Source organism: Entelurus aequoreus, linkage group LG24 (genome assembly GCF_033978785.1).
Source record: "Entelurus aequoreus isolate RoL-2023_Sb linkage group LG24, RoL_Eaeq_v1.1, whole genome shotgun sequence".
In the NCBI taxonomy this organism is placed as follows: domain Eukaryota; kingdom Metazoa; phylum Chordata; class Actinopteri; order Syngnathiformes; family Syngnathidae; genus Entelurus; species Entelurus aequoreus.
The window spans coordinates 41,735,412-41,756,932 of record NC_084754.1 but is presented as its reverse complement, the minus strand read 5'-3'; the positions used below and the strand labels follow the sequence as shown (position 1 = coordinate 41,756,932).

At 38.9% G+C, this 21,521-nt stretch overlaps 1 protein-coding gene across 1 annotated transcript in view; it reads left to right on the top strand.

Annotated features, from left to right (window-relative positions):
* The window catches only part of LOC133641805 (voltage-dependent calcium channel subunit alpha-2/delta-1-like), a 421,610-nt gene that overhangs the window by 36,239 nt on the left and 363,850 nt on the right, over positions 1–21,521 (top strand). Inside the window, exons 2-3 of the mRNA XM_062035835.1 lie at positions 21,006–21,087; positions 21,154–21,270. Of these exons, the coding sequence (XP_061891819.1) occupies positions 21,006–21,087; positions 21,154–21,270 (199 nt within the window). The remainder of the gene's footprint in view (positions 1–21,005; positions 21,088–21,153; positions 21,271–21,521) is intronic.

The following is a 21,521-nucleotide window of genomic DNA, read 5'->3' as shown; positions in this document are numbered from 1 at the left end:
TGTGTTGTAGAATATTGGTTGGAAAATGACCAAAATTCAATGGTCAAATCAACATCACAACCCAACATTGATTAAACGTTGTCAAAAAGCATGTTGTTTCAACGTTGCATAATGACCAAATTTCAATGGTCGAATCATCGTCAGAACCCAACATTGATTAACCGTTGTCAAAATGCATGTTTTTTGTACGTTGCATTTATGTTGTAGAATATTGGTTGGAAAATGACCAAATTTCAATGGTCAAATCAACCTCAGAACCCAACATTGATTAAACGTTGTCAAAAAGCATGTTGTTTCAATGTTGTCGTTGTGTTGTAAAATGACCAAGTTTCAATGGTCAAATCAACCTCAGAACCCAACGTTGATTAAACGTTGTCAAAAAGCATGTTGTTTCAACGTTGTAGTTGTGTTGTAAAATGACCAAATTTCAATGGTCAAATCAATGTCAGAACCCAACATTAATTAAACGTCATCAAAAAGCAGGTTGTTTCAACGTTGTATTTGTGTTGTAGAATATTGGTTGGAAAATGACCAAAATTCAATGGTCAAATCAACATCACAACCCAACATTGATTAAACGTTGTCAAAAAGCATGTTGTTTCAACGTTGCATAATGACCAAATTTCAATGGTCGAATCAACGTCAGAACCCAACATTGATTAACCGTTGTCAAAATGCATGTTTTTTGTACGTTGCATTTATGTTGTAGAATATTGGTTGTAAAATGACCAAATTTCAATGGTCAAATCAACCTCAGAACCCAACATTGATTAAACGTTGTCAAAAAGCATGTTGTTTCAACGTTGTAGTTGTGTTGTAAAATGACCAAATTTCAATGGTCAAATCAACGTCAGAACCCAACATTAATTAAACGTCATCAAAAAGCAGGTTGTTTCAACGTTGTATTTGTGTTGTAGAATATTGGTTGGAAAATGACCAAAATTCAATGGTCAAATCGACATCACAACCCAACATTGATTAAACGTTGTCAAAAAGCATGTTGTTTCAACGTTGCATAATGACCAAATTTCAATGGTCGAATCAACGTCAGAACCCAACATTGATTAACCGTTGTCAAAATGCATGTTTTTTGTACGTTGCATTTATGTTGTAGAATATTGGTTGGAAAATGACCAAATTTCAATGGTCAAATCAACCTCAGAACCCAACATTGATTAAACGTTGTCAAAAAGCATGTTGTTTCAACGTTGTAGTTGTGTTGTAAAATGACCAAGTTTCAATGGTCAAATCAACATCAGAACCCAACATTAATTAAACGTCATCAAAAAGCATGTTGTTTCAATATTGTATTTGTGTTGTAGAATATTGGTTGGAAAATGACCAAAATTCAATGGTCAAATCAACATCACAACCCAACATTGATTAAACGTTGTCAAAAAGCATGTTGTTTCAACGTTGCATAATGACCAAATTTCAATGGTCGAATCATCGTCAGAACCCAACATTGATTAACCGTTGTCAAAATGCATGTTTTTTGTACGTTGCATTTATGTTGTAGAATATTGGTTGGAAAATGACCAAATTTCAATGGTCAAATCAACCTCAGAACCCAACATTGATTAAACGTTGTCAAAAAGCATGTTGTTTCAATGTTGTCGTTGTGTTGTAAAATGACCAAGTTTCAATGGTCAAATCAACCTCAGAACCCAACGTTGATTAAACGTTGTCAAAAAGCATGTTGTTTCAACGTTGTAGTTGTGTTGTAAAATGACCAAATTTCAATGGTCAAATCAATGTCAGAACCCAACATTAATTAAACGTCATCAAAAAGCAGGTTGTTTCAACGTTGTATTTGTGTTGTAGAATATTGGTTGGAAAATGACCAAAATTCAATGGTCAAATCAACATCACAACCCAACATTGATTAAACGTTGTCAAAAAGCATGTTGTTTCAACGTTGCATAATGACCAAATTTCAATGGTCGAATCAACGTCAGAACCCAACATTGATTAACCGTTGTCAAAATGCATGTTTTTTGTACGTTGCATTTATGTTGTAGAATATTGGTTGGAAAATGACCAAATTTCAATGGTCAAATCAACCTCAGAACCCAACATTGATTAAACGTTGTCAAAAAGCATGTTGTTTCAATGTTGTAGTTGTGTTGTAAAATGACCAAGTTTCAATGGTCAAATCAACGTCAGAACCCAACATTAATTAAACGTCATCAAAAAGCATGTTGTTTCAATGTTGTATTTGTGTTGTAGAATATTGGTTGGAAAATGACCAAAATTCAATGGTCAAATCAACATCACAACCCAACATTGATTAAACGTTGTCAAAAAGCATGTTGTTTCAACGTTGCATAATGACCAAATTTCAATGGTCGGATCAACGTCAGAACCCAACATTGATTAAACGTTGTCAAAAAGCATGTTGTTTCAACGTTGTAGTTGTGTTGTAAAATGACCAAATTTCAATGGTCAAATCAACGTCAGAACCCAACATTAATTAAACGTCATCAAAAAGTAGGTTGTTTCAACGTTGTATTTGTGTTGTAGAATATTGGTTGGAAAATGACCAAAATTCAATGGTCAAATCAACATCACAACCCAACATTGATTAAACGTTGTCAAAAAGCACGTTGTTTCAACGTTGCATAATGACCAAATTTCAATGGTCGAATCAACGTCAGAACCCAACATTGATTAACCGTTGTCAAAATGCATGTTTTTTGTACGTTGCATTTATGTTGTAGAATATTGGTTGGAAAATGACCAAATTTCAATGGTCAAATCAACCTCAGAACCCAACATTGATTAAACGTTGTCAAAAAGCATGTTGTTTCAACGTTGTAGTTGTGTTGTAAAATGACCAAGTTTCAATGGTCAAATCAACAACAGAACCCAACATTAATTAAACGTCATCAAAAAGCAGGTTGTTTCAATGTTGTATTTGTGTTGTAGAATATTGGTTGGAAAATGACCAAATTTCATTGGTTAAATCAACGTCACAACCCGACATTGATTAAACGTTGTCAAAAAGCATGTTGTTTCAACGTTGTATTTGTGTTGTAGAATATTGGTTGGAAAATGACCAAAATTCAATGGTCAAATTAACATCACAACCCGACATTGATTAAACGTTGTCAAAAAGCATGTTGTTTCAACGTTGCATAATGACCAAATTTCAATGGTCGAATCAACGTCAGAACTCAACATTGATTAACCGTTGTCAAAATGCATGTTTTTTGTACGTTGCATTTATGTTGTAGAATATTGGTTGGAAAATGACCAAATTTCAATGGTCAAATCAACCTCAGAACCCAACATTGATTAAACGTTGTCAAAAAGCATGTTGTTTCAACGTTGTAGTTGTGTTGTAAAATTAACCAAATTTCAATGGTCAAATCAACGTCAGAACCCAACATTAATTAAACGTCATCAAAAAGCAGGTTGTTTCAATGTTGTATTTGTGTTGTAGAATATTGGTTGGAAAATGACCAAAATTCAATGGTCAAATCAACATCACAACCCGACATTGATTAAACGTTGTCAAAAAGCATGTTGTTTCAACGTTGCATAATGACCAAATTTCAATGGTCGAATCAACGTCAGAACCCAACATTGATTAACCGTTGTCAAAATGCATGTTTTTTGTTCGTTGCATTTATGTTGTAGAATATTGGTTGGAAAATGACCAAATTTCAATGGTCAAATCAACCTCAGAACCCAACATTGATTAAACGTTGTCAAAAAGCATGTTGTTTCAATGTTGTAGTTGTGTTGTAAAATGACCAAATTTCAATGGTCAAATCAACGTCAGAACCCAACAATAATTAAACGTCATCAAAAAGCATGTTGTTTCAATGTTGTATTTGTGTTGTAGAATATTGGTTGGAAAATGACCAAATTTCAATGGTCAAATCAACATCACAACCCAACATTGATTAAAGGTTGTCAAAAAGCATGTTGTTTCAACATTGCATAATGACAAAATTTCAATGGTCGAATCAACGTCAGAACCCAACATTGATTAACCGTTGTCAAAATGCATGTTTTTTGTATGTTGCATTTATGTTGTAGAATATTGGTTGGAAAATGACCAAATTTCAATGGTCAAATCAACCTCAGAACCCAACATTGATTAAACGTTGTCAAAATGCATGTTTTTTGTACGTTGCATTTATGTTGTAGAATATTGGTTGGAAAATGACCAAATTTCAATGGTCAAATCAACCTCAGAACCCAACATTGATTAAACGTTGTCAAAAAGCATGTTGTTTCAACGTTGCATAATGACCAAATTTCAATGGTCGAATCAACGTCAGAACCCAACATTGATTAACCGTTGTCAAAATGCATGTTTTTTGTATGTTGCATTTATGTTGCAGAATATTGGTTGGGAAATGACCAAATTTCAATGGTCAAATCAACCTCAGAACCCAACATTGATTAAATGTTGTCAAAAAGCATGTTGTTTCAATGTTGTAGTTGTGTTGTAAAATGACCAAGTTTCAATGGTCAAATCAACCTCAGAACCCAACATTGATTAAACGTTGTCAAAAAGCATGTTGTTTCAACGTTGTAGTTGTGTTGTAAAATGACCAAATTTCAATGGTCAAATCAACGTCAGAACCCAACATTAATTAAACGTCATCAAAAAGCAGGTTGTTTCAACGTTGTATTTCTGTTGTAGAATATTGGTTGGAAAATGACCAAAATTCAATGGTCAAATCAACATCACAACCCAACATTGATTAAACGTTGTCAAAAAGCATGTTGTTTCAACGTTGCATAATGACCAAATTTCAATGGTCGAATCAACGTCAGAACCCAACATTGATTAACCGTTGTCAAAATGCATGTTTTTTGTACGTTGCATTTATGTTGTAGAATATTGGTTGGAAAATGACCAAATTTCAATGGTCAAATCAACCTCAGAACCCAACATTGATTAAACGTTGTCAAAAAGCATGTTGTTTCAATGTTGTAGTTGTGTTGTAAAATGACCAAGTTTCAATGGTCAAATCAACATCAGAACCCAACATTAATTAAACGTCATCAAAAAGCATGTTGTTTCAATGTTGTATTTGTGTTGTAGAATATTGGTTGGAAAATGACCAAATTTCAATGGTCAAATCAACATCACAACCCGACATTGATTAAACGTTGTCAAAAAGCATGTTGTTTCAACGTTGCATAATGACCAAATTTCAATGGTCGAATCAACGTCAGAACCCAACATTGATTAACCGTTGTCAAAATGCATGTTTTTTGTACGTTGCATTTATGTTGTAGAATATTGGTTGGAAAATGACCAAATTTCAATGGTCAAATCAACCTCAGAACCCAACATTGATTAAACGTTGTCAAAAAGCATGTTGTTTCAACGTTGCATAATGACCAAGTTTCAATGGTCAAATCAACATCAGAACCCAAAATTAATTAAACGTCATCAAAAAGCATGTTGTTTCAATGTTGTATTTGTGTTGTAGAATATTGGTTGGGAAATGACCAAATTTCAATGGTCAAATCAACCTCAGAACCAAACATTGATTAAACGTTGTCAAAAAGCATGTTGTTTCAACGTTGCATAATGACCAAGTTTCAATGGTCAAATCAACATCAGAACCCAACATTAATTAAACGTCATCAAGAAGCATGTTGTTTCAATGTTGTATTTGTGTTGTAGAATATTGGTTGGAAAATGACCAAATTTCATTGGTTAAATCAACGTCACAACCTGACATTGATTAAACGTTGTCAAAAGCATGTTGTTTCAACGTTGCATTTGTGTTGTAGAATATTGGTTGGGAAATGACCAAATTTCAATGGTCAGTCAAATCAACATCAACACCTGACATTGATTAAACGTTGTCAAAAAGCATGTTGTTTCAACATTGTATTTGTGTTGTAAAATGACCAAAATTCAATGGTCAAATCAATGTCAGAACCCGACATTGAATAAACGTTGTCAAAAAGCATGTTTTTTCTACATTGTATTTGTGTTGTAGAATATTGGGATGTTGCTTGCAGCTATCAGCGTAGCCATCTTTGTCTCGGCATATGTTACACCCTCGGGTCTCCATTTAGCACGGTGGCCCATAATACTGGGCTGTGACCGGTGCTGCCTTGTGCTTCTCTGACCGTTCATGAGTGACTATATCCATTCGGCCACCGTGTTATGGATTATAGATAAACCTATGGATAACGGAGACATATATAATAGTCTCCTTTTCAGGTGAGAGACGACGCTAAAGGCAGTGCCTTTAAGGCACGCCCCCCAATATAGTTGTCCGGCTGGAAATCGGGGGACATTCGGGAGAACGGTTGTCCCGGGAGATTCTCGGGAGAGACACTGAAATTCGGGGGTATTCCGGAAAATTCGGGAGGGTTGGCAAGTATGCACAAAGCACATGTAGACTGGTTGGGCAAACTCCAATGCACCCTCAAGGATCCTGCCGAGAGTATAGAGCTGGTCCACAGTTCCACGACCAGGACAAAAACCACACTGTTCCTCCTGAATCCGAGGTGCGACTATCCGGTGTAGCCTCCTCTCCAGTACACCTGAATAGACCTTACCAGGAAAGGCTGAAACTACGTCATACAAACCCCGTTTCCATATGAGTTGGGAAATTGTGTTGGATGTAAATATAAACGGAATACAATGATTTGCAAATCCTTTTCAACCCATATTCAGTTGAATGCACTACAAAGACAACATATTTGATGTTCAAACTCAAACTTAATTTTTTTTTGTGCAAATAATTAACTTAGAATTTCATGGCTGCAACACGTGCCAAAGTAGTTGGGAAAGGGCATGTTCACCACTGTGTTACATGGCCTTTCCTTTTAACAACACTCAGTAAACGTTTGGGAACTGAGGAGACACATTTTTGAAGCTTCTCAGGTGGAATTCTTTCCCATTCTTGCTTGATGTACAGCTTAAGTTGTTCAACAGTCCGGGGGTCTCCCTTGTGCTATTTTAGGCTTCATAATGCGCCACACATTTTCAATGGGAGACAGGTCTGGACTACAGGCAGGCCAGTCTAGTACCCGCACTCTTTTACTATGAAGCCACGTTGATGTAACACGTGGCTTGGCATTGTCTTGCTGAAATAAGCAGGGGCGTCCATGGTAACGTTGCTTGGATGGCAACATATGTTGCTCCAAAACCTGTATGTACCTTTCAGCATTAATGGTGCCTTCACAGATGTGTAAGTTACCCATGTCTTGGGCACTAATACACCCCCATACCATCACAGATGCTGGCTTTTCAACTTTGCGCCTATAACAATCCGGATGGTTCTTTTCCTCTTTGGCCTGGAGGACACGACGTCCACAGTTTCCAAAAACAATTTGAAATGTGGACTCGTCAGACCACAGAACACTTTTCCACTTTGTATCAGTCCATCTTAGATGAGCTCAGGCCCAGCGAAGCCGACAGCGTTTCTGGGTGTTGTTGATAAACGGTTTTTGCCTTGCATAGGAGAGTTTTAACTTGCACTTACAGATGTAGCGACCAACTGTTGTTACTGACAGTGGGTTTCTGAAGTGTTCCTGAGCCCATTCTGTGATATCCTTTACACACTGATGTCGCTTGTTGATGCAGTACAGCCTGAGGGATGGAAGGTCACGGGCTTAGCTGCTTACGTGCAGTGATTTCTCCAGATTCTCTGAACCCTTTGATGATATTACGGAGCGTAGATGGTGAAATCCCTCAATTCCTTGCAATAGCTGGTTGAGAAAGGTTTTTCTTAAACTGTTCAACAATTTGCTCACGCATTTGTTGACAAAGTGGTGACCCTCGCCCCATCCTTGTTTGTGAATGACTGAGCATTTCATGGAATCTACTTTTATACCCAATCATGGCACCCACCTGTTCCCAATTTGCCTGTTCACCTGTGGGATGTTCCAAATAAGTGTTTGATGAGCATTCCTCAACTTTATCAGTATTTATTGCCACCTTTCCCAACTTCTTTGTCACGTGTTGCTGGCATCAAATTCTAAAGTTAACGATTATTTGCAAAAAAAAAAAAACGTTTATCAGTTTGACCATCAAATATGTTGTCTTTGTAGCATATTCAACTGAATATGGGTTGAAAATTATTTGCAAATCATTGTATTCCGTTTATATTTACATGTAACACAATTTCCCAACTCATATGGAAACGGAGTTTGTATGTGTGACAAATCTCTTTGGAATAAGGTGACAATTGTTTTTTACTTAAATAGGCCTATCTCCACAATGCCACTATGGTTTGAATTGAACATTTCTGCACTAACAGGCACCAGGAATTCACAAGAAACGGTAGCAACAGGCAAGAAAAGTGAGTTTTTTATATTATGACCCCTTACACTGGGGGCAATGTCCACTTCCCTGAAAAGACTCGGCGACATCATCCCTTACTGTAACACACTCGTGACTTAGTGTACAGCAGTTTTTGCAGTCGAAGAAGTCCTCATTCTACTCCACATTAACATACAAACTGGGAATATGACTAATAGTGCTGCTCTGAAATGCTAATTCATCCACAATCAGTATGCCCGAGAGAATAAAGAAGAACTACATGAGTAGGAATATTTTTTTGTTATGCATAAATGAGTGAATGCCAAAAATATGCTGCAGCTAAAAGGAATAGTTACTGTACTGTACTGGGGTGCGCCCGATTAAAATATCCATATGGCCTATTTCAATACAGGAAGCCCAGACTACATTAAACATAAAGGTGGAAAATTTGCTGAGATTGCTGTGATTTTGCAGCTAGGTCATGGGTGGACTACAGAGATTTGAGTGCAGGTAGCCATTTTATGCAGAACTAGGGTTGTACGGTATACCGGTACTAGTATAGTACCGCGGTACTAGTGAATCAAAAAACGGTACTATACTCTGAAAAGTACCGGTTCCCCATTGATTGATTTTTTTAACGGGCATGACATTGCTGGTTTTACCAGCAGAGGAGCATGTTCGGCAGCGCACACGCACAGAGTACTTACAAGCAGACACAGTGTGTAGACAGAAAAGGGAGAATGGATGCATTTTGGTGTAAAAAGTAAAGATAAAGGTGAAGTTATAACACTGAAACACCCTCAGGAAGAGCTGCTCTAAGACATGGCTAGCTAACGTCCATCCGCAGTCGGCAGTGTTTTAGCTACTTCTAAATCACTAATCCTCGCCTCCATGGCGACAAATAAAGTACGTTTCTTACAAGTACCATTATCACTGTAGGACGAGGAATAGCTAAACATGCTTCACTACACAAAGTAGGAGGATACAATAGCTCACCGGCGTCACCGCTAACAAAAGATAGCATGCCTGAATGTAAACAAATGCCATGGGTGGATCTACGCATGACATCCACTGTAATGATACCAAGTACAATAGCATATAGTCGATACTACTATGATTCAATCGATATTTTTATCGTCACAAAATGTTCCTTTTTTTTAAATTCATATTATGTTTATAAACTCAGTAAATATGTCCCTGGACACATGAGGACTTTGAATAGGGACCAATGGATGATCTATTGGCGGATAATTTTGCTTAGTTCAAATAAAATACCCCTCATTTTTGTATTTTTAGGGTCCGCCCTGTAACCAGTACAAAGGACTCCCCCAGGGAGTCCTTTGTACTGGTTACAAAGGAACCTATTGTATTTGTAATGTTTATTATTATTTTTATTATACCGGCCGCCTCTTCGAGCAGCAATTTGACCCACTTAACATGCTCCAAAACTCACCAAATTTGACACACAAATCAGGACCTGCGAAAATTGCAAGTTAATAACAAAACCAACCCCCAAAAATCAAAATTGCGCTCTAGCGCCCCCTAGGAAAAAATAAAAACAAACTGCCTGTAACTCCCACTCGGAAGGTCGTAGAGACATGAAACAAAAACCTCTATGTAGGTCAGACTTAGACCTACATTTCATAATTGTATATCCTCGGGCAAAAACCAACAGGAAGTTGGCAATTTCCCCTTCAAGACAAATTTGTACTAAAAAAACTTGTTTTTGCCTCTTTGAGCTGTAATTTGACCCCCTTAAAATACTTCAAAACTCACCAAACTTCTCACACACATCGGGACTGGTAGAAATTGCGATCTCAAAAAATAACCGAACCCCGAAACTCAAAATTGTGCTCTAGAGCAATTTTTTAATAAAACAGAGAAAAAACTGCTTTTTAGAGGAAAACTCAGACAAAACTGCTTATAACTTCCGGTAGGAACGTCTTAGAGACATGAAACAAATACCTCTATGTTTTCTCTTGTTTTTGAACACTGACTTTTTGCAGTGTAATAACAGTTAAATGCTGCAAAAAAAAATAAAATAAGGGCACTGTCGTTATTTGTTGTCACTGTAAATTGTGATTTTAGTCTTTTACTGTGGAAAAATACTGTGAAATCCCAGCGTGCACATGACAGTAGAAACTAGGATTATTTCCTGTACTAAAAACATCTGAATGCTGCCCACACAAACACACCCTTGTACCTGCGTGTGTATTAGACTGGTGATAGAATACTCAAGGGCCAGTTACAAGAACTATTACACATTTCAAATGTCGTGCTTTGCTCTTAATGGCTGGTGGTTGCCAGGTCATCTCGTCGGCGTACAAGGGGCTGAATCTGCACAGTTGATGTTTGCTCCTAGTAGCAGCACGGTCTGCCCACCAGCATCTGGCTTTGGGAATTAAAGGCAAGCAGCTGCTTTGCACTACCGTTGATTTACCTCGCCAAGCTTTTCCTAAACAATTTCACTTTGTGTGCTTTTTACCTGCTGGTGTTCATGGTCCCATCCTTCTTCCTGTGCTCCACATATACTGTGCACCGTCCATATGACAAATACACCCCCAACCCCCATTCACTCTTCTCGCCTCTTCATCATATTCAATACGTTGTATCTTGCTCAGGTGAACGTATTGATCTAGAGCGGTGGTCGGCAACCCTGCGGCGCCACCTTAGTGGCTCCCTGGAGCATTTTTAAAACAGGATTGAAAATGGAAATATGGGGGAAAATATATATTTTTTTGTTTTAGTATATTTTTAGTTTGAGGAAAAACACGACACAAACCTTCCCAATTGTTAGAAAGCCACTGTTTAATATGAGTACCGTATTTTTCAGAGTACCGTATTTCCTTGAATAGCCGGCGGGGCGCCAATTAATTTAAAACCTCTTCTCACTCCTGCGCTTACCAAAAGCATGCGGGATGGGCAAGCATGCGCTAATTATTTTAAAACCTCTTCTCACTCTGGCGCTTACCTTATCAAGAAAAGCACATTTAATAAAAAAAACGTTATTATGGTCTTACCTTTACTTTTAAATGATGTCCATGTGCAGCTGCTTCTGATCAAAGGCAGTCGTCCTTATCTTTCTTCAGTTCTAAAAGTCTCTGGAGATATTCCTTTAATTATTACCTCCTGCTTCGATTGAAAGTCCAGTTTAGAAAACTGTTTTATTTTAGATATGTAATCCTCCATGCTAAAAGTGCAAGCAAACAATCGCTACTCACGCTTGCTGCTTGTTGTCTTCTTCTGCAGCACCGGTCTTCTGCAGTACTGGTAGTCGCAAGAAGGATCACTAGCACCCTCTACCACCAAGAGGCGGGAGTCATTTAATGACTCATATTTGACCCGGCGGAAGTGCCAAGCATGCGCTAATTATTTTGGGAAACGAGTTTGACCCGGCTGTAATTCTAGGCAGACGAATACTATATTCCCGGCGGCAATTCAAGGAAATACGGTATAAGTTGCTCCGGAGTATAAGTCGCACCGGCCAAAAATGCATAATAAAGAAGGAAAAAAACATATATAAGTCGCACTGGAGTATAAGTCGCATTTTTTGGGGTAACGAATTTGATAAGAATAGACATTTGAAAGGCAATTTAAAATAAATAAAGAATAGTGAACAACAGGCTGAATAAGTGTACGTTATATGAGGCATAAATAACCAACTGGTATGTTAACGTAACATATTATGGTAAGAGTCATTCAAATACCATCATATTTGTACATGTTGTATTTGCTGATGTTGCTCTATTGTTGTTGTTGTTTTTGTCTCTCTGTCTAATCCCCCTCTCGTCCCCACAATTCCCCCCTCTGTCCTCCTTTTTTTTCTCTTTCCATCCCCTCCTGCTCCGGCTCGGCTGCACCAAATGATAATATAAATACATTTGATAAAGTCAAATACAAATAAGGCAACGAGAGAAATATCCTACACTTCCCTTTTGTAAAGTAAATCTGACCAGCCGATATAGGTCATCTACATCTGCTATATGATTTGCCTGAGAAGCTGGACAGGAAAAAAATAATAAAATAACATAAAAAATAAAAAACTATATATAACTATAACATATAGAACATGCTATACGTTTACCAAACAATCTGTCACTCCTAAGCGCTAAATCCCATGAAATCTTATACGTCTAATCTCTTACGTGAATGAGCTAAATAATATTATTTGATATTTTACGCTAATGTGTTAATAATTTCACACATAAGTCGCTCCTGAGTATAAGTCGCACCCCCGGCCAAACTATGAAAAAAACTGCGACTTATAGTCCGAAAAATACGGTATTTGGTGAGCATCGTTTTGTCCTACTAATTTCGGCGGTTCTTGAACTCACCATAGTGCGGACTGTGACGCGACAGTTTGTTTACATTTAAAATCTTCCACTCCTTCTTTGTCTCATTTTTGTCCACCAAACTTTTTATGCTGTGCGTGAATGCACAAAAGGTGCGCTTTGTTGATGTTATTGACTTGTTGGAGTGCGAATCAGGCATATTTGGTCAGTGCATGACTGATTGATTGAAACTTGTATTAGTGGATTGCACAGTGCAGTACAAAATCCGTACAATTGACCACTAAATGGTAACACCCGAATAAGTTTTTCAACTTGTTTAAGTCGGGGTCCACTTAAATTGATTCATGATACAGATATATACTATCATCATAATACAGTCGTCACACAAGATAATCATCAGAGTATATACATTGAATTATTTACATTATTTACAATCCGGGGTGTGGGATGTGGATGGGGTGGGGTGGGGGGGGGGGGGGTAGGTTTGGTTGATATCAACACTTTGGTCATCAACAATTGTATCATCGGAGAAATGGACATTGAAACAGTGTAGGTCTGACTTGGTAGGATATGTACAGCAAGTAGTGGACATAGAGAGAGAGATCAGAAAGCATAAGAATAAGTATCTACATTTGATTATTTACATTTGATTATTTACAATCCGGGGAGGTGGGATGTGGAAGTGGGGGTGTTAGTTTAGGGTTGAAGTTGCCTGGAGGTGTTGTTTTAGTGCGGTTTTGAAGGAGGATAGAGATGCCATTTCTTTTACACCTGTTGGGAGTGCATTCCATATTGATGTGGCATAGGAAGAGAATGAGTTAAGACCTTTGTTAGATCGGAATCTGGGTTTAACGTGGTTTGTGGAGCGCCCCCTGGTGTTGTGGTTATGGCGGTCATTTACGTAAAGGAAGTAGTTTGACATGTACTTCGGTATCAGGGAGGTGTAGCGGATTTTATAGACTAGGCTCAGTGCAAGTTGTTTTACTCTGTCCTCCACCCTGAGCCAGCCCACTTTGGAAAAGTGGGTAGGAGTGAGGTGTGATCTGGGGTGGAGGTCTAGAAGTAATCTGACTAGCTTGTTCTGGGATGTTTGGAGTGTAGATTTGAGGGTTTTGGAGGTGCTAGGGTACCAGGAGGTGCGTGCGTAATCGAAAAAGGGTTGAACCAGAGTTCCCGCTAGAATCTACAAGGTGCTTTTATTGACCAGAGAGGAGATTCTATAAAGAAATCTCGTTCGTTGGTTGACCTTTTTGATTACCTTGGTTGCCATTTTGCAAGCGAATCAATGCTAACATGCTATTTAGGCTAGCTGCATGTACATATTGCATCATTATGCGTCATTTGTAGGTATATTTGAGCTCATTTTATATCCTTTACTTGTATCCTCGTTGTATATAATTTAGTTTCGCATGTCTCATGACACATTATCTGTATGTAATGTTGGCTGCATTTCAGAGAGTTGTTTGTGTGCCATGTTGTTCCAGACCACAGCAAACATTACTTGGCTTGCCAAAGATTGTAATACATCTATTAAAAGAAGACAGCCTTAACTTTGGCCATTAAAAGCCAGTCATTTCCAGGAGTTATCTCACCTTCTGAGTAGCCTCTGATTTACCAATGTTGTAAAAATGTGTAGAATAAATGTTACATTTCAACTATTCTGTCAATGAAGATTTGCTTGGGCATTTTGATAGTAGGCTATTATAGCTAATATAGACACTTACATCATGTGTTGCCTTCATTATAACACTTATATACGGCTTTTCATTTTTTGCGGCTCCCGACAGATTTTTTATATTTTTGGTCCAAAATGGCTCAATCAAAGGTTTTGGGTTGCTGACCCCTGGACTAGGGAGTATCACAGCTAGTCAATGTTTATACTAGGGTTGTACTACTAATGAATCATATTCGGTACTATACCGCCTCTAAAAAGTACAGGTCCCCCCCCTTTTTTTAATGGGCATTACGGGGCGTCGTCTTTACGTCGTGACATTGCTGGTTTTACGAGCAAAGGAGCATGTTCGGCAGCGCACACACACAGAGTACTTACAAGCAGACACAGTGTGTAGACAGAAAAGGGAGAATGGACGCATTTTGGCTTAAAAACTAACGGTAAAGGTGAAGTTATAACACTGAAACACCCTAAGGAAGAGGTGCTTTAAGACATGGCTAGCTAACTAGCAGCTAACGTCCATCCACAGTGTTTTAGCTACTTCTAAATAGCTAATCCTCCGCCTCCATGGCGACAAATAAAGTACGTTTTTTACAGGTAACATTATCACTGGAGGACAAGGGATAGCTAAACATGCTTCTCTACACACCGTAGGAGGATACAAAAGCTCACCGGCGTCACCGCTAACAAAAGATAGCGCTCCTGAATGTAAACAAACGCCATAGGTGGATCTACACCTGACATCCACTATAATGATACCAAGTACAGGAGCATATTTAGTCAATACTACTATGATTACATCGATATTTTTTAGCATCACAAATTTTTTTTTTGTTTTTTTAAAATTCATATTATGTTTATAAAGTCAGTAAATATGTCCCTGGACACATGAGGACTTGAATATGACCAATGTATGATCCTTTAACGACTTGGTATCGGATCCATACCCAAATGTGTAGTATCATCCAAAACTAATGTAAAGTATCAAAGAAGAAAATACTAAGTGATTATTACATTTTAACAGAAGTGTAGATAGAACATGTTAAAACAGAAAATAAGCAGATATTAACAGTAAATGAGCAAGTGGATTAATAATACATTTTTACAGTTTGTCCTTCATAATGTTGACAAAATAAAAGGTAGATAAATGACACAATATGTTACTGCATATGTCAGCAGACTAATTAGGAGTCTTTGTTTGTTTACTTACTACTAAAAGACAAGTTGTCTAGTATGTTCAACATTTTATTTAAGGACTAAATTGCAATAATAAACATATGTTTCATGTACCCTAAGATTTGTTGTTAAATTAAAGCCAATAATGCCATTTAGAAAAGTATCAAAATACATTTTGGTACCTGTACCGGTACCAACATGTTGGTATCAGGACAACCTGAGTTGATACGTATGCATAACCATGATAGCAGCCTTATAACCAAACTGGGCTATGCTTCATGCATTTACTGTACTTTCTAGGCTACAGAGCGTGCCAGGATTTAGACCGCACCCACCAAATGTTTGAAAATATACATATTTTTGACAGAAATTAGCCGCAATGGTCTGTTAACCGCAAATATAAACCGGTATAAAAGATTTTGTAAATGTTTATTTATCTACCCTAATTGTTTCCAAACAGTGCCTGTAACATGGCAGTAAAACGGCTGATCAAACAAAACAGAAGTCATCGTCTTGGACCGCTCCAATCAGTTAAGCAGATTCAATAACTCCAAAGTGATGTTTTGGTGAATTTACAAAACTGAAACAATACAAAAAAAATGCCATTAAAAGCTACGAATACTAACCCAGAAACTTAGTGAGTCTGTTAGCATATTGGCTAATGCTAACGACGCTAGCTTGATCACATTACGATAGCACATACAAATATGCATGAAAAGACTCGTACACACATCACACATGGGACATTTTTAATAAGTATGATTTGTTGGAGTTGTCTTGTAAAACTTACATATGTTGCTGTGAGTGATGGATAAAGAATCCTCTAAAGCAAAAACGCAATGGACGATTTTACTTCCGGTTCAAGGCATTAAAGCAGGTAGTACACTTTAAAAAACGGAATACAATGATTTGCAAATCTTTTTCAAGCCATATTCAGTTGAATGCACTACAAAGACAAGATATTTGATGTTCAAACTCATAAACTTTTTTTTTTTTGGCAAATAATAATTAACTTAGAATTTCATGGCTGCAACACGTGCCAAAGTAGTTGGGAAAGGGCATGTTCACCACTGTGTTACATGGCCTTTCCTTTTAACAACACTCAGTAAACGTTTGGGAACTGAGGAGACACATTTTTGAAGCTTCTCAGGTTGAATTCTTTCCCATTCTTGCTTGATGTACAGCTTAAGTTGTTCAACAGTCCGGGGGTCTCCGTTGTGGTATTTTAGGCTTCATAATGCGCCACACATTTTCAATGGGAGACAGGTCTGGACTACAGGCAGGCCAGTCTAGTACCCACACTCTTTTACTATGAAGCCATGTTGATGTAACACGTGGCTTGGCATTGTCTTGCTGAAATAAGCAGGGGCGTCCATGGTAACGTTGCTTGGATGGCAACATATGTTGCTCCAAAACCTGTATGTACCTTTCAGCATTAATGGCGCCTTCACAGATGTGTAAGTTACCCATGTCTTGGGCACTAATACACCCCCATACCATCACACATGCTGGCTTTTCAACTTTGCGCCTAGAATAATCTGGATGGTTCTTTCCCTCTTTGGTCCGGAGGACACGACGTCCACAGTTTCCAAAAACAATTTGAAATGTGGACTCGTCAGACCACAGAACACTTTTCCACTTTGTATCAGTCCATCTTAGATGAGCTCAGGCCCAGCGAAGCCGACGGCGTTTCTGGGTGTTGTTGATAAACGGTTTTCGCCTTGCATAGGAGAGTTTTAACTTGCACTTACAGATGTAGCGACCAACTGTAGTTACTGACAGTGGGTTTCTGAAGTGTTCCTGAGCCCATGTGGTGATATCCTTTACACACTGATGTCGCTTGTTGATGCAGTACAGCCTGAGGGATGGAAGGTCACGGGCTTAGCTGCTTACGTGCAGTGATTTCTCCAGATTCTCTGAACCCTTTGATGATATTACGGAGCGTAGATGGTGAAATCCCTAAATTCCTTGCAATAGCTGGTTGAGAAAGGTTTTTCTTAAACTGTTCAACAATTTGCTCACGCATTTGTTGACAAAGTGGTGACCCTCGCCCCATCCTTGTTTGTGAGTGACTGAGCATTTCATGGAATCTACTTTTATACCCAATCATGGCACCCACCTGTTCCCAATTTGCCTGTTCACCTGTGGGATGTTCCAAATAAGTGTTTGATGAGCATTCCTCAACTTTATCAGTATTTATTGCCACCTTTCCCAACTTCTTTGTCACGTGTTGCTGCCATCAAATTCTAAAGTTAATGATTATTTGCAATCAGTTTGAACATCAAATATGTTGTCTTTGTAGCATATTCAACTGAATATGGGTTGCAATTCTTTGTATTCCGTTTATATTTACGTCTAACACAATTTCCCAACTCATATGGAAACGGGGTTTGTATATTCTCAATGGAAGATTTAAAGTTTGTGTTTTTTATTGGCGTCATCTTGCAGTCTACACGTATCTCGTATGTGTGACCGCCATCTACTGGTCACACTTATCTTTACACCATGTACCAAATAAAATAGCTTTGAGGTCGGTAAGCACAAGCAGAATCATGCCGTACATTAGGCGCACCGGGTTATAAGGTGCACTGTTGATTTTTGAGAAAATGAAAGGATTATAGTCCGAAAAATACGGTAATATTTAAATGAACTGAACAAAGCGATTCTTTGTCAGATCTGGACTGGCCGTGGCACTCATGACAAGTCGCAGCGCACCTTTTTTTAAACTGCACTGAGGCGAGAAAAGAGATGATTGCATCTCCAAGTAGACTATTCATCATGTCTTTGATGGGTGTGGCGATCCTAACAAACGACCATGTGGAACAGTGCCGCAGGTACACCATTTGTCACGCCCGTCCGGCCCAATCTCGGCCCTGACTGATGGACTCTGTCAGCGCGGTCCACGTGAGACGAGCTCATCGTGCAGCAAACGTTGTGTCATCCATCGCCCGACACCTGCAGACTGAGGCTGACGTCCCTGGAGGTCTTTGACATACTGACGAGAACCTTCCACTTCCTGGCTCGCACCCCCTCCTCTCCACTTCACCGTCAACGTCTATCCCAGGCCTGGGCAATTATTTGGACTCGGGGGGCCAAATTTAGAGAAAAAAATGCGTCTGGGGGCCGGTATATCTATTTTTAGGAACACTAATACAAAAACTCACAATAATGTCTGAATGCTAAAAACGTTATGACGGACCGCCTGAAAAAACGGAATGGAATTTTACATTTTTTTCACTGAATAAGACACACAGAATGTACATGTCTATAAATAATGTGTGATTTACAATATTAACTATGAACGATAAAACACTGAATATTGACAACATATGAATGTCACACCCCCGCTCCATCCACATGTTTTACAATCAAGCGAAATGCAACAAAAATGCAACAAACAGCAAAATATGAATGCGAAGGGTAAAAAAAAAACCCACCTACAATCTGATATATGTGATATATCACTAAGCTTTACAACTTTGTTGTAAAAATCTCCTTCCACGTTTGTCCCTGACACCCACATTTCAGGCTGGTTGCTCTGGAAAAACTCTGTGGAAACACTCCCCACCCACACTGCTTGGTACCTCGTCTGATCTGCTGTGACTTAGATTACCATAGTAACTACAAACCCCGTTTCCATATGAGTTGGGAAATTGTGTTAGATGTGAATACAAATGGAATACAATAATTTGCAAATCATTTTCAACCCATATTCAGTTGAATGTGCTACAAAGACAACATATTTGATGTTCAAACTGATATTTCTCTTTTTGCAAATAATCATTAACTTTAGATTTTGATGCCAGCAACACGTGACAAAGAAGTTGGGAAAGGTGGCAATAAATACTGATAAAGTTGAGGAATGCTCATCAAACACTTATTTGGAACATCCCACAGGTGAACAGGCAAATTGGGAACAGGTGGGTGCCATGATTGGGTATAAAAGTAGATTCCATGAAATGCTCAGTCATTCACAAACAAGGATGGGGCGAGGGTCACCACTTTGTCAACAAATGCGTGAGCAAATTGTTGAACAGTTTAAGAAAAACCTTTCTCAACCAGCTATTGCAAGGAATTTAGGGATTTCACCATCTACGGTCCGTAATATCATCAAAGGGTTCAGAGAATCTGGAGAAATCACTGCACGTAAGCAGCTAAGCCCGTGACCTTCCATCCCTCAGGCTGTACTACATCAACAAGCGACATCAGTGTGTAAAGGATATCACCAGATGGGCTCAGGAACACTTCAGAAACCCACTGTCAGTAACTACAGTTGGTCGCTACATCTGTAAGTGCAAGTTAAAACTCTCCGTTTATCAACAACACCCAGAAACGCAGTCGGCTTCGCTGGGCCTGAGCTCATCTAAGATGGACTGATACAAAGTGGAAAAGTGTTCTGTGGTCTGACGAGTCCACATTTCAAATTGTTTTTGGAAACTGTGGACGTCGTGTCCTCCGGACCAAAGAGGAAAAGAACCATCCGGATTGTTATAGGCGCAAAGTTGAAAAGCCAGCATCTGTGATGGTATGGGGGTGTATTAGTGCCCAAGACATATGTTGCCATCCAAGCAACGTTATCATGGACGCCCCTGCTTATTTCAGCAAGACAATGCCAAGCCACATGTTACATCAATGTGGCTTCATAGTAAAAGAGTGCGGGTACTAGACTGGCCTGCCTGTAGTCCAGACCTGTCTCCCATTGAAAATGTGTGGCGCATTATGAAGCCTAAACTACCACAACGGAGACCCCCGGACTGTTGAACAACTTAAGCTGTACATCAAGCAAGAATGGGAAAGAATTCCACCTGAGAAGCTTCAAAAATGTGTCTCCTCAGTTCCCAAACGTTTACTGAGTGTTGTTAAAAGGAAAGGCCATGTAACACAGTGGTGAACATGCCCTTTCCCAACTACTTTGGCACGTGTTGCAGCCATGAAATTCTAAGTTAATTACTATTTGCAAAAAAAAAATAAAGTTTATGAGTTTGAACATCAAATATCTTGTCTTTGTAGTGCATTCAACTGAATATGGGTTGAAAATGATTTGCAAATCATTGTATTCCGTTTATATTTACATCTAACACAATTTCCCAACTCATATGGAAACGGGGTTTGTAATTAGATGACCATAGTAACTAATTAGATGACCCTAGTAACTAATTATATGACCATAGTAACTAATACATCATGCAAAAGCGCAGATTCCAACCATTGAAATAATTTGTATAGTTCAAGACTTACGGTAATTTAAAAACATTACTGCACATCATAATGGCAGCTACACTTTCCATCTTAAAAATCTAAATAAATTATTTGGGAATGTCCATCAAAGCCAGATTGAAAAGCTTAACGGGCCGCATGTGGCCCCCGGGCCTTAATTTGCCCAGGTATGGTCTATCCCCATGTGGCTGACTTTCTCATCGCGTTGGTTGACGTGTCTCGCCGTGCTCTGACTGACGACACCGAATTTGATCACGGTGATTTAAGTTGGATCGGCTGACCTTTTTCACGAATCCTCTTGTTTGTTCTGATGTCCGGCGCCTACGGAGCAGCTTGAGTGACAGCTTAATTGTGTGGCGACGTCCCTTCTGAAGTGTGTTGTTCTGTCCCCTAGGATCAAAGAATGGGTTGATCAAATGCAGAAAGAGCTGGTCAGCCTGGCAGACACGGCCACAGCCGGCGAGAGTCTAACCCAGGTACGACCATAGAACCGTTCATGCCCGTTCGACTTCATTTGCGTCAATATGCAACTCTGGGTGCAGATTTTCCTGAGGAACAAGCACCTCTACACTGTGGAGCAGAATGACGCAGAGGAGCTTGTGGCCAGAGCCGCCAGGAACATTGAACAGCTGCTCCACAAGAGGTCTGCAGCCTTGGAGGTAAGACTGGAAACACTCAACGAACTAAGCATGTGTGTGGAGGTGGAACGTCCGTCTGCTAACGAGGCCGAGTGCATAAAAATACCAGCCAATGATCAGACGTGTGGACACTCTTCAATACTGTATAATACTGAATAACATCTGGAGCCTCGTTTGTGTCTGCCATGTGGACTACATTATCAGGGATCTACTTTTAAGTATCTCAATTAGGTGAGACTCAGGTTGGTGTGGTGGACTCTAAGATTTAAACA